The following is a 23,343-nucleotide window of genomic DNA, read 5'->3' as shown; positions in this document are numbered from 1 at the left end:
AAAGAAAATCGCAAAAATCGTTGTTCGTTCGATGTTAATGGTATCTGCAGATTTTTTTCAGATTTTACTTTAGCGCCAAATTGTTTTTAAATTTGTGTAGAAATTCTTGAGACAAATTTAGCAAGCTGTGAATGACTCTAAAATGGTTCAAAAAATTCTTGAGATATTTTTGAGGCAAAACAAAATCTTAAAAATATCTTCAGATTTCTGCAGAATTTCTCAAGAAAGCGGCACTTTCTAGAGAAAATTTTGAGATCCTTTTTAGTGGGGGTAGACTATACCAACCTTCTTTCCACACCGACGGTCATGTTTTTCAACCCGAAACTAGTTCATTGCATACAAAAGCGAGATGCCTGCCAGTGTAAGAATTCATTTTTAGACAGAGGAAAGTCTTACTTCGTTATAAGTAACAACATTTGGAAGATATAATTTGAAGATTTCCTTTATACAATTGAAATTCGTCAGTCATGAAAATTATCTTTCGATTTTCGATTGTACAAATGAAACCTTCAAATTACAGTTCTGGCCAAATTATTAGACTAAGACTGTTTTAAAAGCAAATTCGTTATTGATTACTTAATTATAAACACATTAACGAACAGTGAAATAATGATCTAATATTTAGTGTGCATTCCTTTGTTCTTGATGAGCATTTTAAGTGTTTTTGGCATAGTTTTCACAAGGTTTACACCATTTCTTAACTTTTTAAAAAAGGAGGTAAAAAATTGTTTATACTCACTATTATATATACTCACAATATACACACTCACTAATTACCTAAAACTAACTTTAAATATAACAGAACACACTAATAGAAAGAACTAGTGGACTGTTTAAGCGGATTGAGGTTATGTTCCTGGTAGGTAGATAAACAAAGCAGACAGTGCTGCCACCTGCAAACATTAAATTATGCTAAAATAACGTAGTAATCAGTGTACAGTGTGTACTGTACTTTAACAGTAAAATAAATAGTATTTTAGTACAAATAGTGTACAAAAAACAAAAAAAACTCTTTAGTCTAATAATTTGGCCAGCACTGTATATCTTCCAAATGTTGTTACTTATAACGAAGTAAAACTTTCCTCTGTATAAAAATGAATTCTTAGATTGGCAGGCATCTCGCTTTTGTATGCAAGGAACTAGTTTCGGGTTGAAGAACATGGCCGTTAGTGTGGAAAGAAAGTTGGTATAGTCTACCATACTTATACCAAACGGGCAGTAGGCTAATATTTTTTTATAACTGTAATCTTCAAAAATCTTGTCGGAACTTTCATCTTATAATGAAAGTTTACGTTCTAGTCCTTCTGACTGATAGTAAATTTCATTTTTTTATCTACTTGCTAGTAAGTTTTAATAGTGGAAGGACACTCTCGATTTTCTACACCATGTCTAAAACTTTCAGCTGGAAAGGAATATTTTTCATTACTTAAGTGCCTCTTCTCTAACAAAAGTCGACCCTCTCCGGAAGAATATCCGTTTTCAATTTTTGTTCTAAGTGCTTCAGTTTAAGCCTTCCGTCATCGTTTCGCCATTTTATCCTACGCTTCCTGTTTTCAGAGAACTAGTTATTAAAAATTATTTTTCGGAACTGCAGTCTTTTGTGGCGAGGGGAAATTTCTTCGAACAGCGTCTCCTACTTGAAGAGATGACTTTATTCGAAAAATATGAACGACATTAAGATTTTGTGAACTTTTTGGCTTAATTTTATCGATGTTACGTCCCAAGTTTTGAAGGATCATGATATGCAGTGAAAGTGCTTCGGTAAGAACTAAAATTAATTTTAAAATTAGGATGATCTTTGTAATTATTCCTACGATAATATTTATATAAGGACAATTATTTTATAACAGACTAACAGATGTGAAAATGGCCTTTCTGCTTTAAAAAAATATCTGGTTTAAAAAAATTTAGATTGTGGCTATACATTGCATATGATGGCGGGAAGGAGATTAAGATATTTATTTTTTGAAAAATAATTTATATCTTTTATTATAAACTACTTAAGTTGGCCCTAACAAACTAATACAAAATAACAATGTTTCGACACACCTTTATAGTCATACCTATTATGTACAAAATAACTGATAAATTTTTATGAAATCGATACATTTAATGCAAAAGGCGTTTACAAGTAATTCTCTCACAAAATTTATTTAGTAAATTTGGCGTAAAAGCAATTTGCATGTGTAGCAGACTATTATTTCATCTTTAATAGACAAGAAACAAATTAACTGCCTCTGTTATTTCTAGTCACTATGATGAAAATAAAACGGACTTATATGTCTGGCACCGGTCTGCAGAAAGATTTGACCGATCCTCAGAGATTTTTGCTCGTTCAAGTTAAAAAAAAAAGTTTCATGCTTAATAAAAAAAAGGAAAATAAAAACAACAACACAAAACATAGTAATAATATTCTGTCTTAGACGACATTTTTAACGGGAATTTTGTGATTGATTCTATTTGTATGATTTTTTTTTCAAATGTTTATTTACTTATGTGTAACTGATACACTAATTACTTTAACATTTGAATATTGTTTTGTTATAGTTGTTTCACATCAAGAAAATTTTCGTTTTTTATTTTTTTCTTTATTTTCTGTTAAAAAAAACCCTCACCTCTCCACAAACTTTTTTCACGTGTTTTTAATGTGTCTTGATGTGTTGTTTATATGTTTCATTAGGGAAAAACCTCACTGGTCCGATTTCTTTTTCTTTTCTTTCTTTTTTTTTTTCGTTAACGGTCCGCTAATCGAAAGTCTTTTTTTTAAGTAACAATAAAAAACGAAAACAATAAATAAATAAATAAAATAAATTAAAAAAATAACATATCCGGTCCGCGAAATTTTTTCAAAAGGTTTTGCCGTATCCGCGGGTCAAAAAAGGTTGAGAAACGCTGCATCAGAGCACATTCTAGAATACCAGTCCGATGACGGGCACTTTTATTTTTTAAGGTGAGTTGATAGTTGACCAGTGTAATTTAACATTTACAAATTATTGTTGTATAAAAAAAATACCAAGTAATGAAATACAAAATCTACAAGGCATACCAAGTTACAAATCTCAAACTCAGTGCGAATTTTGGCATTGGTCGTCGCTTTATAATTAGAGGAAGTATAAATAATATTCCTGCTTATCGTCCAACTGATGATTCGTAAGTCGTAATTCGTCGTTCAAATTTATATGGTGCTCGTTTTTGAACACACACACACGTGTCAAAAACGTGTGTGTGTTTCGAACACACACACGTTTTTGACACAAATTACAAAGTTTGTGGAACCAATACCGATTTTATTTTGTGTGTTGCTCTTTTTCTACTTTTGTGTAGCTAATGATTAAAAATGAGAAATTTACGCGTAGCCTGAGACATTGTTAGATTATTTTTTATCGAGATGTATTAACACTCCCTTACATTTCTTAGAGGAATTAAATTCGTTTTGGAGAAATGAAATATACAAGAATAGTAAAGATCATAATAGTGATCAACTTCCCAGAAAATAAGTTAACTTTTTAAGGACCAGATGGCTTAAAAAGGAAACTTGTAAAGGAAAGAAAAAAATGTGTACTATTTTTATTTTATTTTTTTATTATTTTTTTTTTTTTTTTGCCTTCAAAATATTTAAAGGCCGTGCATGCTGCCTGTATTCCTCAATAACATGTACTGCGTCATTCGTAAATCCATTGTATCCCAACTGGATTTAAACTGTACTGTATATTATGGAAAAACTGAGTAGAATGCTATATGAATTTGAGAGTAAATTTTAATCTCTTACAATCCAAAATTTCTGCTCTTTACATTCAGGAACGACCCGAGCTTGCATTTTTGGAAAGGCTGAAATTCTCAATTTCCCAAATGAAACTTCAAATTCTGCCGAATTAAAAAATACTGGTACGCATTCGAGAATTTAAAAATTGCAATATCGCAATTGTATTCCGAAATTTGCTGAATCGTTAGACAAAATTTACCGAATAAGTTCAACTTTTGTGAGGTCGCAGTGATTACGCAACCTCCCATCGGGGCGCCCCTTCTCTCATTTGTACGTTAACGCTACCACATCACTGTTACTAAACATAAAAAGCTATCTCTTAGTTGTTTTTCGATAAGAAAATACTTTTCCTCAAGTAGAATAACTTTACTTTCTAAGAAGGATCCGAGCGCAAATTAGTCATTATGTATCGATTTCATCATGAGAAGTGTTAATGCAAAAATGAATCATCGAGTGTTCTAGTATTATGAGGAAGATTCTGAGTGTTTGTGCATCATCAGTGATAGCGCTCTTGACTACTGATTAATTTCGTAGCTAGTACATTCCACTTCTTGTGTACTTTGCAGAGCTAGCAAATAAGTAGCAATTACCATTTGCAATTTATTTTGATACGATTTTAATTGTTATTTTGTTTTAAGATTAACACTAATATTGTTTCTTTTGAAAAGCATATAGCAGAAAAAGTTGTTTGACATATTTTTAATAAAAGTTATTTTTAAATACTATCTGTTCAACCAAAAAATATTTTTAAATGTTAGCTTATGCGGCTAGTAAAGTACGAGGCATGTTTTTAAAGTAAGTACCGTTTTGAAATAAAAAAAGAACAAGTACAGACAGAGCAAAGAAATTAATTGCACAAAAATCTACCATCCTTACGCTATTTTTTGACATTGCTCCCGTGATTTTCCAAGCATTTGTCATAGCGAGGTACAGGTTTTTGTATACCTATTCATAGAAGATTGCCGCCTGTGTAGTCAGCCATGGGATAACATGTTCTCTGAGCTCATTATTGCTGTTGTGCCACAGACCACCTACGAAAGACTTTAGATGCCGAAACAAATGAAAGATGTTGCGAGCGAGGTGAGGGCAGACCAGAGGATGTTCAAAAACGCCCCAGCCAAAGCCCTGTAAGAGTCCTCATGGTTGACTAAACGGGCGGTAACTTTTTACGAATAGGTATACAAAAACCTGCACCACGCTATGACAAATGCTTGGAAAATCACGGGAGCAATGTCGAAAAATAGCGTAAGGGTGGTAGATTTTTGTGCACTAAATTACTTAGCTCTATCTGTACTCGTTCTTTTTTTATATAAAAACGGAACTTACTTTAAAAACACGCCTCGTATATGCTAGACAACTCTTTGAAGGTCAAAGCTTATCGGTAAGAAATCGATGTTTACAGTGCATCCAAAAAATATATCACATTTAAAATAATAATATATATATATATATGTGTGTGTGTGTGTGTGTGTGTTTGATAATGTTAAAGTTCTAATGTCTTAATTACAGGAAAAAAATACATATAACTTGTTTGTATTTGATAATTTACAATATAAGTTTGAAATTTGGAGACATAGTCTCATAAAAAGTCCTGAAAAGGTTAAAAGATTACATTTGCTCCAATAATCAATTTTGTGGGAAAGAAACATATTGAAAGAAATTCTAAAAATCAAAACTAGCTGACGTCTCTAGTAGAGATGCGCCGATAAACAAATTTGCCGATTACCGATTAATCGGCAATGCCGATTAATGACCATGATGCTTTATTATATCACAATTTCATCGTTTTTTTTTTTCCTTTTTAAAACTAATCTTTCAATATTTTATCCAATTTCTGTGCGCAAATTTTCTTATTATTGTTAATAGAACTGCGTTATGTTTACTAGGTGTGAAAATTCAAATATTTAGTTAGTTGCCTGTATTCAGCAGACGCGTTTAACTTCTAGCTGCATTTCTTGTTATTAGTAACCACTTAATCTAAGACTTCTTTGCGTATGCAAACAATAAGGTAATCTAAGCTAAAGGTAGTGCGTAGAGAAAGGTATTGACTTACGAAAAATGTTGCAACATTTAAAATTAGCTTATTTATTTAAAACCGAAAAATCAAATTTACGAAATTGACATTAAACAATGACAATAACATCGATCAATTTAAAAGCGTCTTAAATCCTGTGCATGAAATTTTTAAATATCAAATGATAAGTGAAATAATGAAATATAATGAAAGATTATTTAGAAGGAAATATATATGAGCCAGCAAGAAATAGATTAAATTCTTCGTTATAGTGCTACGTAAACGTCAGGTGAGGATTTAATTCAATATTTCTTTCAGTTTTACTCAATTTTTGTATTGATTTAGGCAGTATACTTTCATGATACGTGTTATACTTATGTTGCAGAAAAGTACATTCATTTGTTCTTAATAAATTTATTTATCTTGACTTTCTTGTTCAATTAAAACTTAAGTTTTAAATAATATCAAAAAGTTCTTTTAAATATTTTCCCCGACGATTAATCGGCAAAGCGGTCGATTATGACCGATTACATATTACTGCCAATTAATCGGTGCATCACTAGTTTCTATATTACTAAAGGCTTGTATAGTATTCAATGCGTTGAAATGAATGTGTTGAAAAGATAAAATACTCTATTTCTATGAACTCATAAAGAATCGGCTTTTAATCCCCATAACCTATGGTTGCAGTTTTTATACTAGAAATTTTCCCGAATCTGGTGTGGACTTAACGAACAGCTCTCTTTGTTTCAAAAATAAAATTTGATTTCTTAAATTCGCATTTTAAATATATTCCTCACTTGGGGCTTCTAGCACCATTTCAGTTAGCATATCACTTTTTTTTCAGGTTATTTAACTTAATTATAAACAAATATATTTTGTAATCTCTATAGACATTCTGCCTTCGGTTTTTAACATTTGTGCTTGTTATTATATTCAACTCTTTGCTCTCATTAATCTGATACATACTTAAAGAATTGTTCTCTTGGTTGAAACCACAAATTTTAATTTTTTAGTATCCGTGCTATAAATATATCCTACATCTGAGGCTTCTAGTCAGGGCTGCGGAGTCGAAGTCGGGCGGATTTTGAGGTAAAGAAGTCGGGATTCGGGAGCGGAAGGTTTAAAGTTTCAGGAGTCAGAGTCGGTCGTTTTCCCTCAAAGTCTGTAACTATGCCAGTGCTTGCAAAGTTGGAGTTGGACAGATTTTAGGGTAAAGGAGTCGGAATCGAAGGTTCTAAAATTTCTGCAGTCGTTCACTTTCCCTCCGACTCCGCAGCCCTGCTTCTAACAACATTTACTTTGGTAGTATATCATATATTTTACAAGTTATCTAAATTTATTATGTTTATAAATTTTTTGCATTATATTGATTTTGATATTCTACATGGGCAATTCCACGGGTAATTGATTGATACGTTTGAAGCAAAACAATACGTATTTTGTGACATTCAACGCAAAATATATGATGCGCAAACAATCCTTTGTCCTGGAATATTGTATTTTTTAAGCTGAATTAAATGGTATAATTGGATTCCCAAAATACAGTTTAGGTGGTTTTTAAATATTTATTAACAGCATGGTAACTGACTGACATTTTAAAAAGAAGTATGTCAGTCAGTTATGTTGTTAACAATTTTTTGTCTAAAATGTATTTTGAGAATTTAATTATACCATAGAATCCATCCTGAAAAATACAGTATTCCACGGGAAAATATTGTTTTTACAATGTATATTTTGCGTTTACTATTACAAAATGCAATGTGTTTTGTGTCAGAAACGTCAGTCAGTTACCCGTGGAGTTGTTTACTTACTTTTTTAAATATTTGTGTTTATTAATTTCTACACCTGCACTTTTCTATTTATAGAGAGATAGTTGCCAAAGTCCTTTTTTAGAGCGTTTTCCTTTCTTTCCCTATAAACCCTTTTATATGAAAACTGAAGTGATTTAGTTGTCTTTCTTTTTATATCTTTCTTTTGCTAGCTATTTTATCGCATTTGAATGACATCTTTATTCTTCGATAGCACGTAAAACCCTTAATAAAGAATGTGTGTGAAATACCAGATTGTAGGTTCATTGAGCGGTTCTGGACGTTGTTCAAGATTTTTATTTGATAGGAGTAACTAAATTCGGTTTATTGATACCCATTGTTGGAAGAAATGTTTTAAGCAAAGGAACATATTGATCGCTCTTGCTGAAATATTTTCTCCGTAAACAAAGTATGCTCAGCTATTGTTTCGGGTCGTAACAATAGGCTCAGCTTGAACTGCAATTCATTTTCAAGAGCTATATTCATTACTACAACAACTGAAATGCACCATTATTAAATTAGGGCGGAAAATGTTTAAGTTGTTTAAGATTCAAAAAGGACAAATCAATAATATTTTGGTAAAATCCTAATTGCGGCAATGCCTTTGAAGCTCTTCGTAGATAAACGTTTTAAGAGAAGATTCGAGAGCGGAAGAGAGAGAGAATCAAAATAGCAATAAATTAATTAAAGTGCTTTGTGCTAAAATTTGATTAAAGTGAAAAAGCAGAGTGAATAAAGCACAAATTGTCTAGAAAATGTCTACGATAAGACCGCTTCATCAGTGCATAAGTGTTTAGCTTATAACAGAAAGTTATGATTGTCGGCATTTTCTAGACAATTGGCTTTTTACAAATTGTCTGATTTTTTGTAAAAATGCGGCAAATAGTTGTTTCCGTCATTTTCTAGATAATTTTTGCTTTGTGCACAGTTCGTCAAATGTTTTGTGCCAGACAATATTAACTGTCCATGTTTTTCTATTTTTCTTGTTCATCAGACAAGAAATAACACCAATAGCCAGTGTTCAATATATTTTTGACATTAAGCTCCGTACATTGTTCGATTTCATGGTTTTCTTTTTCTTTCTTTATTTTTCTTTTTTCTTTTTTTTTTCTTTTTTTTTTTTCCTTTTTCTTTTTTTTTTTTTTTTTTCTATGTACGACACTTTAAATCAGATTTTAGATCTTGACAATTTTGCTCCTGTCATAACTTGTGCCAACATTTGTAATAAAAAACAACCCATGGGTGAATCCGTCTGCACGGTGTGTAATCGCAACTCCTTTAAACAGTTTGATATCATCCAGCTGTATTACGCGTGTTGATTCATTTGCTACCCCCTTGCTTTTTTACAGAGTGAGTCACACACTCTGTAGCGTGCTTGTCTGTAGTATCCTATGCTCTGGGGGAATGGCATTTTCAATGCAGCTGTCGTTTCAATCGCAACTCTTTATATTTTGTTTCGGAAGGACCCATGTAGCCTTGCATGTTGCTTTATAATTTTATTTTTCACCCGTTGCGTTTCGTTAATGAAAGTTTTCAGTTTGGAATTGATCCAAAGTACCAATGACTTAGGGCGGAAGATCATTTTTTGTGGGTATGTTTAACCCCGCTGAGTTTTGCAATTTGTAAATAGTAATCTTCAGTAGGACATCGTTTGTGATTTCTTTCTATCCACATGGCACTTTAGATTTTAATTGGTAAATTAGATTAGTCAATTATTGTGACTGATGTTAAGTGTCTGGTGGCATCTCGAACTCTTTTGAGTCTTTTAAAGTGACTTAAAGTCATTTGTGAGTAAATTTAATTGTAAAATGATAATCTTCAGTTTAACATTGTGTGTTGACTTCCTCCCACGCACAAAACACTGTAGATTACTTGATTAAAATTAAATTGTACTTTTGATCGTCCTTGTTAGCTAATATTTTGATTTATGCGGAAAATTTGAAAACACGAATAATCCAACCTTGTCCCTATAGTTCCTACAGAAATTTAAAATAAGCATAAGACCTCTTTTTGCTGTGTTCAATGAATGCACAAGTTGGCAATGCAACTGTACGCTTTCTAGAAGGAAATAATGGGTATTTCCTCTTCTTCCACCCCCCCCCCCACTGTGATTGTGATCCATATGTGAAGGTTCTGAGTTCTGGAAATGTGTTGCAAACCAAATTACTCAGTACTCTAAGAAATTAATTTCGCTTTTTATGTGCTAGCTTGTTTCCCAAGTTATGTATCGTCAGTTTTTTTTCTTCTTGATATTGTCAATACACAGACAATGACTTTACAGAGATATTTTAAGCTATCAGAATATTTACAAAAACCGGATAATTAGATAATTCTCAAACTTCCCGAATAATGCTTCAACGAATAGATGGAAGTTCAGTTGGCAAATGATAAAACTGTTCTATTTTTTTCCCCTGAAGCATTGATAGAGATAGAAGAAACTGTCTTCACGGGCAAAAGTTTTGAACATTAATATATATATATATATATATATATATATATATATATATATATATATATATATATATATATATATATATATATATATTTTGACATAACGCTTAAAAATGTTTATTGTACTATTTGAAATTCAATAGATTTAAAAGAAAATTTAACTGTTTTACATTGTTTTTTTTTCCCGAGAAACAATGAATTTCATTTTACATTTTTCCAAAAAATATACAGAAACAATATACACAATTATGTTTCAATTCCAGCTCGTATGATCTTCTCAAAAAATTGGAACCCTTGTTGTCAAAAATTATGTTACTCTGAGTGCAATACGTTCTGATTTTCCGAATGAAGTCAAACGGGCATCTTAAAAAGTCAGCTACAATATAATAGCAGTGCATTTTAAAATATTGAATTTTATGAAATCATCAGAATCTTCATCTACTCACTTCACTAATTCTTATCATAATTGATCATAAAAACTTTCCTCTTAATATGGAAGTTCTTTGTTCATTATTTGTGCTTTTTTGTTACACAGAAATTAAGAGTGAAATCCCATCAATGAAATACGTTTCGTGTTTTGGCAGATTCATTTATTTAATTTCAATTGCCTGATACAATAAACATAAAAAAAAATAAAAAAAAAAATTTAATTTTGACATTTGAATTCAAATCATGTTTTTCGCAATCACGAGTGTGTGTATGTAGGCATGTGTGTTTGTGTGTGGGGGTATGTGTGTTTGTGTGTAGGGGGTATGTGTATGTGTGTGCAGGCATGTGTGTTTGTGTTTGTGTGCTGGCATAAGTGTGTGGGTAGTTGTGTGTATGAATATGTGTGTGGGGGGGGGCATGTGTATGTGTGTGTATGTGTGTGTTTGTGTCTGTGTGCAGGCATGAGTGTGTGGGTAGTTGTGTTTATGTGTGTATGTTTTTTTGTGTGTGTATGTGTTGGTGTTTGTATGTATGCGTGTGTATGTGTTTGTGTGTGTGTGTGTGTTCGTGTGTGTGTGTACTTGTGTATGTATGCGCGTGTGTGTAGGACATGGGTGCAACCTGGAGACGGCTTTCGCTATAGGTGCAGCATCGTGAGGACCCGGTCGACGGTGGTGCTGCAGAGGGTGGCGGTGGGAAAATAAAATGATAGGAACGTCAAAAACAGTCAAATGAGAACAATAAGCAATCGTGATTGCTCAAAAAAAAAAAAAAAGTGAACGACAAAATGCCTGATGTTCAGCTTACACTGTAGGGGTTTTCGTCTATTCACTTTATTATTTAATGAACGTAGTTTACGAAACAAAAGTTTAATCTAAAAGGAAGTCGTTCATGATTATTGGACAAAAATTTGTTATAGATCCCGTCTGTAAAATATGCTTCGAGTTTTGGAAGATTATTAATCGTTTACTTATTAATTTCTGACTACTTAAGCTATGAAAATATGTTTTTTTCCCTTAGAGACAGAAATTAATATCTAAATGTTGTAAGAAATGTATAGTTTATTGATGTTGGTAAGTTTGTTTCTTAGACTAGCTTTCTTTATAACACAATTTATTTCGTCTTAAAATGTTACTTAGCGGATTAAATAAAACTAGATTGTCATTTCATATCATTAAGATGGAAATTTAGGGCTATCATTATTCGAATAGAAGACACATAACTCAGGTATTTTTGATTACAACTTCCAAACAAATTCAAAGAAATATACTTTTAAGCATGAGTTGTTTTCATGAGTAATCTAGTATTCATATCAATTCTTGCTTTTATATCAAAATGTCCGATGACCAGAAACAAAAGTTTGTCAATCCGGATATTATAAACTTTCAAAGGTTTTGTTTATAAATGAAAATCTTCATCAAATGATGCGTCCACAGATTAAAATTACGGACTTTCCTGTGAATTTTGTAAGTGGACACCAGCAAAGAATTTTAATATAGCTCTAAACCACATTATCACGAAGAGAAAAGAAAACACATTGACTTCGCCGTTATTGTACCCTTTGGCCATCAACGTTGTCATTGGAAGACATCAAGGACAGTGAAGTACCCTGAACGTTGCCATTTATTGGAAGGAAAATTGTGGTCTCGAGTAAGCTTGTAGTTTAATCAAGTTATATGAACCTCTTGAAGCCAGAAGTCTTCGACCAGAGGATCTTTTCTCTTCGTGAAATGAGTTGAAAAATGAGATTGTTCCCGAGAAAAGGTCAATAAGTCCGATACTTGAGCTGAAGCGTTTTTCGTAGTCGTATTGTTTCGTAGTCGGAGCTTGATGTAGAAATTTTTGCTGTTGTTGAATTTTTCTACATATGTATGTTTTCAAGTGACTGAGTTCATAAAACAATCAAAACTGTTTAGTTTTTATTGCTTCTATGAACCCAGTTTTAGACATTTTCTTGTAGCATGTACATATGAAGAAGGTATAATTTGAACTAAGGGGAAATAGTGCAATGCAGCTCTATGGCTTTACCTAAATAATACAAATAAAAGCAACATATTGATTTTTAAAAAAAAGTTGCCGTCATTTTCTGCTTTTCTTCAGTTTTATTAAAAATGGTATGAGAAGTTTAAAAAACTTAATTTCCGAGGAGTACAATTTAATAGTCAGAGGTTTACTGACTATATAAGAAATATGGAAAATTTCAGACACTGAGAAAATTAAAATTTTTGTTTATTTGTGAAAATTAAGTGAATGACAAAACAACGTTATAACCAAAAGACAGGTTTGCCAAATGCCATGTTAAAGTGATTTTGCACCACAACAGTCCCTTTAATATATTTCCCATAAACTTCCCTGTAAATAGTATATTATAAAAGCAAATTGTTTTAAATACGTTGCTACTTGCAGCTGCTATCTTCACTCGGGAGGCTCACATTCAGAAGTTCGAATCTTTATGCTTGTTGTTCTGAAATTTATTTTCCAAAGTTGTGCTTTGTAACACTGCTTTTCCCGCAGTTCAGATACGGTTTCATTCTTCTGAGAGTAAAAATTTCACTGAGATTTCCGTTGTCAATTAAAATTTCCAGGACGTATTCAAGAACATTGCAAAAAAAAAAGTTTTACTTTTCTGAAATTTTTTGATAAAATATTTTATTTGCATGTTTATATATTTATTCATTTTTTTTTCATTCAGAATGGCAAACGAAAACATATTTGCACATCTTAGCAAAAATTGATATTTTTGAATTAACTACGTTCATAATCTTTCGGCACAGCATTTTTAAGTTAACCATTTGTGCTCAAAATATTTACAATCTCTAAAACTATCCAAGTTCCACACCCTTCATGAAAAAATAGTATATTTTACAAGCGCACGAAATATTATCCGTCTTTTTAACTGAAAAGTAAAAAAACATTTTTGGAAATGATAAATTTGAAAGCAAGAGCAATATGAAAATCTTGGTAAAGATTTGTCTCTATTTTTTTTCCAGTTTAAAATGTTTAGATACCACCTTCGAGTTTACACGTTTTAATTTTATGTAATGGAAGTATACTAAGAACGAATAACATAATAATGTATCACATTTAAAAATTCAATACTTCTTTGCGAAGTAATTTCAATTACAAATACTAATATGTAATTGCCAACATATTTTTTAACGTGTTTGGTTATTCCACGGGCTAGTGTTGAATGACCATAAAAGCATATTCATACATGTGACCCAAATAGGATGAAAAATACTGAAATTGCTAGGCTGTGTGAACTAACACAACATTTAGTATATTTTATTACAACTGAAAGCTATCCCGTGTATTTTTGTATCTATATAACAGACTATTTTAATTGGATGCATGAAATCAACTGGAACATGTTGAATTTAACTTCCAATGCCCCTTCTTTTTTCTACGTACATTATTTTGCTCTTTCAAAAAGTACTGAATTCAGTAGAAATACTGAAAAATCACATGTTTGTTTATTCATAGTGAATAAGAAGCTTGTAACAGAACTTTGAAGTAATAAAAAATGTGGCGAAAGAGTTTTTGCTACCACAGGAAACTCCACCAAACTTTGTGCCAAATCAAATAGTACAAGCTTTAAAAACTTCTCAAAATACTAAATTTGAGAGCAATTTAAACGTAAAATATATGTAGAATTCAATCCAACAATGTATCGGGATTTATGATGGAAGTATGGATAATCATTGATATGCAACTGGGTTTGTTTTTCAGCCTAGTGAAAATGCAAAATAATTTAAATTGCATCTATTTCCTGGAGTATTAGTAAATTGAAGATGGACATAATGGACATATTTTCGCTTATTTTCACCCATTGCCAATTTTATATTTTTATATGAATTTATTTTCTTTCAGAATGCATCAGCCCAAGGAGGTAGAGTTGAAGGGAAGGAAGCGTTGACAACCAACCATGTCCAGTGCCTGTATGAGACATAGAAGTAGGAAGCAATCATGAGCCAAAGTTTGCTTCACGGGAAGAGATTCTTCTGCAGAGAATGGGCTTTTGCCAAAATCAATCATTGTTTGGAGAGTCGATCTTCATCCAAAACCTGTGGCACTCTTGTGACAGGAGGTCCAGGCTCTGGCAAGACTGCCTTGTGTTGCGAACTAGTGTGGCCGACAAATATTCAAGGGAAACAAAGTCTATTAAGCAAACGTTTGTTGGCCTACCATTTCTGCCAAGCTCATGACATCAATAGTTTATCGCTTGCTTCTTTCATCAACAACCTCATTAGCCAGTTCACCGCGTCACCTCTTATTTGTGGTTATAGCGATAGAATCAAAAGTCCAGAAGTGGAGGCTGCCCTTCAGTTGGCAGAATGCGAACGCAATCCAGATGAAGCTTTCAAGAAAGGAGTTCTGTTTCCTTTACTTGAAATTGATCCACCAAGCCAGCCTTGTTTTATACTCGTGGATTCCGTAGACCAATCTATACTTGGAGCCGTCGGTGAAAAAAGTGGAGGGGTGAGCCGAAGCATTGCTGAGCTATTGTCGAATTACCACCACTTGTTTCCAAGATGGCTACTTCTTATTTGTTCGTCACGGAAACAGAGTAAAAGTGTAACACGGATGTTTACTGGATTTCGTAAAATTAGTCTCGACGATTTGAGAAAATCGCATGTTGTACGAGATGTCCAACAATATATATTGTGCAGGCTGGATCAAGAAGAAGCTCTTCGACAACATTTGAGCAGAGAAACAGCAGAAATGCTGAATCAACTCCACATTAAGAGCAATGGATGTTTCATGTACTTAGAAAAAGTATTAGATGGTGTTGCAGAGAATTTTATAATGCTGCGAGAAATTCGTGAGATACCAGGCACGCTTAACGGGTTATATTTATGGTTGTGTCAAAGATTATTTATAAGAAAGCAGTTTAGTAAAGTGCAGGCTATTCTTAATGTTATCCTCGCAGCTAGAAAACCTTTAACTGAAGAAGTATTATACCAGTGCGTTTGGACACGAAACACGAACTTGTCGTGGGAAGAGTATCAAAAACGCTTTGGGCTTTTATCAAAAGTTCTTATTGAGGGCAAGGGAGGAACTAAAATATTGTTTCATCATAGCTTTGCAGAGTGGCTTCTTGATGTAAAACACTGTACTCAAAAGTACCTTTGTAATGCTAAAGATGGCCACGGTATGATAGCAATGAGATATACAGTTATATCCCCCAATCTTACTCAAGAAGAAATAATTGATTTTGCTTTGCATTTAAGTAAAATACCGCTTACTGCATCCTTACAATCTCATCACATAACATTATGGCTTATGCATTGCAATTTGTCTCTCGAAGACTGTCTAACCAAAACCACTATGCCCAAAGATCTTCAAACTGTCAAACTTCTAGTCAATGCTGGTGCCAAGTTGCCAACAGGAGATACTGTGAAAGACAACAGTCCTAAGGTGCCTGATGATCCTCTCGAGGCTTTGATGTCTGTGGGAGGGGACATCAATCAAATTGATAGTAATCAAAGAACATTGCTACATAGTGCATGCCATGAAGGAATAGACAACCTAGTCTCAAGGCTTATAGAGAAAGGAGCCGAGTTGGATGTTGTGGATAAAAATGGCCAGTCTCCTATCAATCTGGGTAAGTCACTTCTGTTGTAATGCATGACTTATTTTTATAATTTAAGTATATTATTCGTTTTTGTGCCAAATTTTGCAAGCATTCATGTGAACGAACGTTTAGCATTGCAAATGAAGCATAAATGCATAACTTATTCACGTATATTAATTAATATTAAAGGATGTGCACTCAAAAGCAAATGTCATAGTCGTCGCACCTAATAAAATCATATACTTATTAGAAAAACTAACGTACTCTAAAATTTCTGTTACAAGTTTTTCCAACAAAATTAGGAAGATTAAGCAAAAAACATAATGAAGCTTACATCTCTGAAAAAATAAGGAACTCTATCTGCAAGTTCCAATAAATCCCGGGCGGCTAAAAAAAATGCCTTTAACTATTAGTTCTTTCATAATACAAAAAAAGTCCATTGCGAATAGTTTTTAGTTTTGCGTATATTTTTTTTTCTTTTGCCATCATAATTCCAAGCAAATTGATCTTTAACGTAATATTTTACAGTTAAAAAAAATTCCGTTTTTCAAACATCAATTTTGTAATTTTCTTCTGATGAACAACGTATTATTAACATCCATTGTGCGTGTTTCCAAATGTAAAGAAACTCAATATCTTGAAATTTAATTTATAATTGAATTTTTATTTCATTTAGTCACTAATTAGTTTCAGAGTTCTTGATTTAAAAGAAATATCTCTCTCTATCTCTCGTCTATCTCTCTGTATACAGTTTTAGTACATCTCATATCTTTTTAAACACTCTAAACTGAACATGAAAAATTTCTATCAAGCTTTAGATTAATTTCTTGTTTTGGTTATTCGAGTTGCAAGTAAGGATTTTTATCCCCTAGTTTTTAATTTTTATTTCTTCTTTTATTATTCTGATTTTTTTAATTAAAAAATTAGGTTGTTCAACGTGAAATGATGCTTAGATCAGCCATTTCACTCTGAGTTTTTCTGTAAAAGGGATTAAGTCGAAAAATATGTTATCAAAGTACCTGTAACTTTTCACTGGTGAATGAGATTTTACGAGTTGGACTCGGACTCGGATGACGTGTGAGGTAAGCACAGGTGGAATTAAGGCGTGAAATTTCTTCTTACTCTTGACAGATTTGATAGTTTTTATGTCTCATTGTAAACAATTTTTGATTCATAAATGCCTGTAACTAATTCAAAGACCTAAATTATGCATGAACATTAAAGACACTTAAAATATGAAGGGCTCAGGACAGAAATGCGACAAACCACAAGGAGTGACTTTTCGATCAAATTTTTGTTTCTTATAACTAAAATTGAAATCAATATGACAATGGATTATGTCATTTAGAGAAATGCGAAAAAATTCTACAAATATTTTTAGAACTTGAAATTGGCCGACTGAAAAATTTACATCATGTGGCACATCACATTCTTGCACTGAGCCCTTCATATGCTGAATTATACATATTATGCATATGCAATATTTACCTGTGTAAAAGAGGAAAAATGCAGGTACTTTTAACCTAATGCGTAAAATGTAATATTATAAATTATATTATTTTAGCCGAGACGAATTTTCAATAAAAGAGACAGCTTAATTCTCGCTTTAGTATGGGGGGGGGGTAGTTTTTTGTTGTTTGTGATAAACGAATTCGACGCATATTTAGAAACACAACAAACGTAAGGACTTGCTGCACTAAAAGGATTCCGAAAGATTTTCTCCTTTAAAGTAAAAAAAAAGAAAAAAAAATCTTTGAAACGTGCCATCAGCAGAAGAATCCTCACTCGACTCAATTTAGAATCACTGTAGAATAAAAGATTTGCAAGCACTTATTGTTTTTCTGTTAAACATTTTCAAACACATTTCCATTGGGGCGTTCAATATTTATTCTTTGAAACATCTGTTGAAGACGAGGCAATCATTTAAAGTGATGTTAACGACATGTCAAGTTTGATGTATTACGGCTATCTGACGACAAACGGAGCGTTTATTTGAACTATTTTCCTTCAAAATAAACTTTTACCCACTTGTATTTCATGGACTAGTCGAGAGTTAGTGATATACTGCTTGCCATCTCTTGTGAAAAAATGACAAGTCTTTTATGATCTTCCAATCGATAACGCCATTTAAGATTCTTTCAAATCTGAAAAGGATATTGGTATTAAATAGTGTCTTCTTATAAGCATCATCTTCAATCATCAGATTTCTGTTTGAGATTCTCCATCTTTCACTCCCCCCTCTACCCTCCACAATTCGATTATTTCTTTTATTTTTTTTCTGAAAGATAAATTGTTTTGCGGATGCATAAGCAGTACATGCCCATTCTCTCTAATAGCATATTTTATGTGAGCTTAATACTTTTAGAGCAGTACGCTAAATAAAGTTGAAATATATCGTCGCTTCAGAGCAACAGTAAGATATCTACTCCCAGAAATAAAACTGAGATATCTTACTGTTGCTCTGAGGTGACGATACGTCAAACGTGCCAAACATTCTCTAAAATTGCAAACCCCGTGCATGTCAAGTTGAAATTAATTTTATTTATTTTTATCGCCAAAAAAATTGCTGCATTATATTGTGTCAAGTGCATTTTTGAAGCAGCTATTTTAGCGGAATTTCTACTTTTAACATTAAATGTATTTCATCAACACATTTTTAATGTGAAATTTCATAAAAAAGCCTATATTTATAATAGTTACCTAGTATTTTCCATATCGCGTAATTTTGTAGGTGTTTTTTAGATTACCAATCGCTGGTTTTTAGACTATCAAATCATGCAACGAGTTCTCTTAGAGAAAAAAAATGAATTTGTCTTTTTTCAAAGGGTTCCGTTCTCTTCAGTGCATCAAGACAAAAGTGAGACTAGTTTTGAGAACGTATCTAATAACCTTATTACCTCAGAAAAGTTTATTTAAATTGAAATTCTTGAAGGTTTAAATACGTAATATCGTACTTCACAAAATGTTTGATTCGAAAATGTTTAAATTTTTAGAGGATTGGCTTTTGAAAATTTATGTTCTTATTTATTTGTTTATTATTATCATTATTTTAATTATTTTCAAAATGCCAAATTTTTTCAGTAATAAAAATTACAATATTTGATTTTATAAATAACTTATTTAAAAAATACTTCGTTTTGTGGATGATTGACTTTCAAAGCCATTATTCCGTAAAGAGTAATTCCTTCAAATTCGAAATTCTTTAATCTGCTACTTTCAATGATTATGTGAAGGCAAATTTTTACCATACTTATTACAGTCGAATTCTCTTATAACGATCCCTGACTTAATGAGGAGATGAGATATATTTGGTTGGTATAATGTTAAATTTGTTGAGGTATAATCCACTTTAACCTACTAAACTTTGCTTAACGTGAGCAATATTTTTGTGAGTCATAAAATTTCTATTGACCTTCAGTTCAGAGTATCCTTTCTTGGAAAAATTGCTGTTTTGAAGTCAACCGAAAGTTAGTGATGAGTCATATATCTGAAAACAAGTGATGACGGCACTTTAAAAAAAGAAAAAAAAACTTACAAAGTAGAGAAGCATTTGAGAACTAAATATTTGTTGACGCCAATGTTATAACTTCCGAATTCCGAGATACTTCTTCGCGAGGACACTGTAGCAAAAATTCAAGCTAATGCAGATGACAAAGGTCATGAAAACGACTACAATAACGACAAATGTAGAGTTGAAGTACCCTCAACCAGGGGCGGATACAGATTTGGGGGGGGGGGAGAGAATCATGCTGAAATATATGGAGTTTGGTGTACGAAGAATTTCTGACACTGTTTGAATGTCAGTAAAAAGTACAAAATCGCACTAATCGCGCAGTATAGCACTAACTTTTAAAGTTAATATCAGAAGCAATGAAACGAAGAATTATTATTATTTCAAATATTTACTTAAATAAATAATTAATATCTAAAAAAGATTATGGAAAATACAAACTATTCATAAAGTATTTGAAACCAATGTGTAATAATATATTTGCATAATGTTCTACATCCATCCATCTTATAAAGTTTGCAATTATTTAACTATGATCACATACAATAGTGTTGGATAGATAATATTGTCGACATTTTGGGGGGGGGGTAATAACCCTTATTACCGTCTCCCTGTATCCGCCCCTGTCCTCAACAGATTCAATTGCTTTTGAAGTGCAGAAAAACTTCGAACGTTTTTCGAAAAAAGAGGTGCAAAGAATGATGTTTTTCGGACCAGCAGGAGCATTCCTCGCTGAACAATAAGAGAAGAAAGAGACAACCAGGGCCTCAAAACAAATTAATGAACCTTTTTGGAACTGTAATGAAATATAAAAAAATAGTAACTATGTATGATTTTTTATGATTTTTTTTTCATTAACCCGTTTTTTACGAGCAACAGGGTATAACGAGCAAATTTCGCGGTCCTTTCACGCTCGCTATAAGCGAGTTTGACTGTGTTATAAATGCCCTTAAAAGCACAAAATTATCTGAAAAATCTCATTTTGAGTTTTGATACCACGGAAAAGTATGATATCGCATTTCAACTGTTATTATTATTAGTATTATTATTATTTTAATCAGTGGTGTAGCCATAGGGCAGTGATTGGAAAAACTACATTTTTTTTGTAGCGAACTACAACTACTTTGTTACAAATGTAGTTAACTACAACTACTTTTTTCAAAATGTAGCAACTACAAACTACTTTTGAAATGTAGTCGCTACTTCGCTACTTTCCAAAAAATAAGTAAATAAAAAGCATACACAATAGGTTGTCCCTCAAAAAATGAAAGTCGATTTTTCAAGTCGCGTACACTCTCGTATTTTTCTTCTTATGTCAAAACCAGTGGTTGGAAAAACTACATTTTTTTTGTAGCGAACTACAACTACTTTGTTAGAAATGTAGTTAACTACAACTACAACTACTTTTTTCAAAATGTAGCAACTACAAACTACTTCTGAAATGTAGTCGCTACTTCGCTACTTTCCAAAAAATAAGTAAATACAAAGCATATACAATAGGTTGTCCCTCAAAAAATGAAAGTTAATTTTTCAAATTGCATACATTCTTGTATTTTTCCTCTTGTGTAAAAACAATCGTGAAAATAAATTACTTTTAAATTTAAAAAAAAAAAAAAAAACACCTTCAAAAAATACCCAGGAACTAAAAAGCAAAAAATAACTGATTACACTCACATTCTATTTCCTACCCAAACATAGAAATGAAATTTATTTTAATTAAATGAAATTCCAGTACAAAAATCAACTGAACTAAACACCGAATTATAAAATAAACACTGATTTAAATTGCTATACGATGAATTCTTTTAAATACCTAACTAGTTATATACGATCTCTTAATTTTTAATAACCTTTTGAAATCGGGGCCGCCTATAAACAACTACATAACGCAACTGACAGCCCACCAAATCCTGAATTAACTATACGCGAAATAGTCTTTAAAACTAAACCTACTCAGTTACGTTAGGCAGTAGTTTATAGGAGGCTCCGATTTCAAAAGGTTATTAAAAATTAAGAGATCGTATATAACTAGTTAGGTATTTAAAATAATTCATCGTATAGCAATTTAAATCAGTGTTAATTTTATAATTCGGTGTTTAGTTCAGTTGATTTTTGTACTGGAATTGTAAAATGAATTTCATTTCTATGTTTGGGTAGGAAATAGAATGTAAGTGTAATCAGTTATTTTTTGCTTTTTAGTTCCTGGGTATTTTTTTGAAGGCGTTTTTTTAAGTAATTTACTTTTTTGCTTGTTAGTGGTGTAAATAACACGACGAGCGTCTCGAAGACTTTCGACGACTGTGTAGAAAGGCTTTTGCAAATGCGTAACTAATCACAAAAAAATTGTCTTCATCAGTAGTTGTTCAACTTTATCAAAGTTTGCTTTCCGCAAGCAAATGCACGAGTCACTAAAAAAATAAATAAATAAACGAAATCGCTTTAAGTTTAAATTTTTAAAACCTAAATTTTGTAATATTGCAGGGTAGAGACAGATCAGGGAAATCAGGGAGATCAGGGAAAAGTCAGGGAACTTTATTAATCAGGGAAAAGTCAGGGAAATATCAGGGAATTTTGAAAAAATAACAAAAAATCAGGGTAAATTTATTTTATGAAGAAAAAATTTTTTTTTTTCCTTTACAAAATTAAGTACTCTAATTCCCTACGCATTTTCTGCCAATGATCTGTTTAAAAAAAAAGTAAAATTAATGAGATGTGATTATACACTGCCGCATATTTGTGCATCTTTTTTCCTCAACGTCAAAGTATTGAATCTTACTTATTAACCAAAGGATGAACTTCCTAAGATTGCTTCTGTGTCTGTTAGGTTGTTTATTTTACCTAGCTTGAAATTTCCTTTTACGCTTTCAATGCTACGCAAAATAAACAACCATGCAGGCAAAGAGGAAGCCTTCATTAATGCCTTAGCTTCTTTGCCTTTATTCCGTTGTCTTGAAGTGATTAGCGTACTGTAATCACGATCTCAAGAAGAAATCTTTGGTTTTTGAATTAATACTATAAAAGCTTAAAAGTAATCACTTCCTTGCATTTTCAATTTAATTGCTAAAACTGAACTTTCAATTAAAAAAACTTTGTTTTTTGCCGTTATACTCTTTGTTGCCACCGCAGATTATAAAGGTTTTCTTTTCTTCAGACTTAAGTGATTCTTTAATTTTATAACCAAGTTGTATTCTTTTATAAGTTTTGAAATTAACTAATTGCTTTTTTTTTTTCTTTTTTTTTTTTCTTGCATTTCAAAGTTTTTTGTTACAAAAGCAATCTAAGATTTTTTTTTTCATTACATACTGAAATGATTTTAAATAGAGTTAACTTGTGTACTTAAGTAAATTTTTTTTTATTGTTAAAATGCTGTATTCATTCATTAAAACCTATGTTCTTGATTAGGGAAAAGCTCCCTATGAATGGATGTCAAATGGTTTCATCTGTTTTGCATAAATATTCTATTCTTTCACTATTACTTATTACTCTTGCAACAATTATTATACTGTTTGAAAACTTAGTTCAAAATGACTTTAATTACTTTTTAATGCTATCTTAAACACACATATGTTTTTAAAAGTAATTTTAATAGTTTCTTAAAATTCTCATGCTAAGTGGTGTGAAGTATTTTTTTTTTTTTAAATTTTCTATAATCTTTCCATTGTAGAAAAATTTAATGTACTGTTTTATAGGTCCCCCCCCCCCCCCAAAGATTGACTTGATATATTTTTTTAACCATTTTATTAAAAAAAAATAACATCTTTTGAAAATATATCTTTAGTTCAACAACGT

At 31.9% G+C, this 23,343-nt stretch overlaps 1 protein-coding gene across 1 annotated transcript in view; it reads left to right on the top strand.

Moving 5' to 3' along the window:
- The first annotated feature begins 14,392 nt into the window (after positions 1-14,392).
- LOC129231744 (ankyrin repeat domain-containing protein 50-like) overlaps positions 14,393-23,343 on the top strand; it is a 115,628-nt gene continuing 106,677 nt past the window's right edge. Inside the window, exon 1 of the mRNA XM_054866104.1 lies at positions 14,393-16,073. Coding sequence (XP_054722079.1) covers positions 14,435-16,073 — 1,639 coding nt within the window. The 5' untranslated portion in view covers positions 14,393-14,434. The remainder of the gene's footprint in view (positions 16,074-23,343) is intronic.

Source organism: Uloborus diversus, chromosome 10 (assembly GCF_026930045.1).
Source record: "Uloborus diversus isolate 005 chromosome 10, Udiv.v.3.1, whole genome shotgun sequence".
In the NCBI taxonomy this organism is placed as follows: domain Eukaryota; kingdom Metazoa; phylum Arthropoda; class Arachnida; order Araneae; family Uloboridae; genus Uloborus; species Uloborus diversus.
The sequence above is the reverse complement of the archived record's forward strand: the minus strand, read 5'-3'. Positions and strand labels throughout refer to the sequence as shown.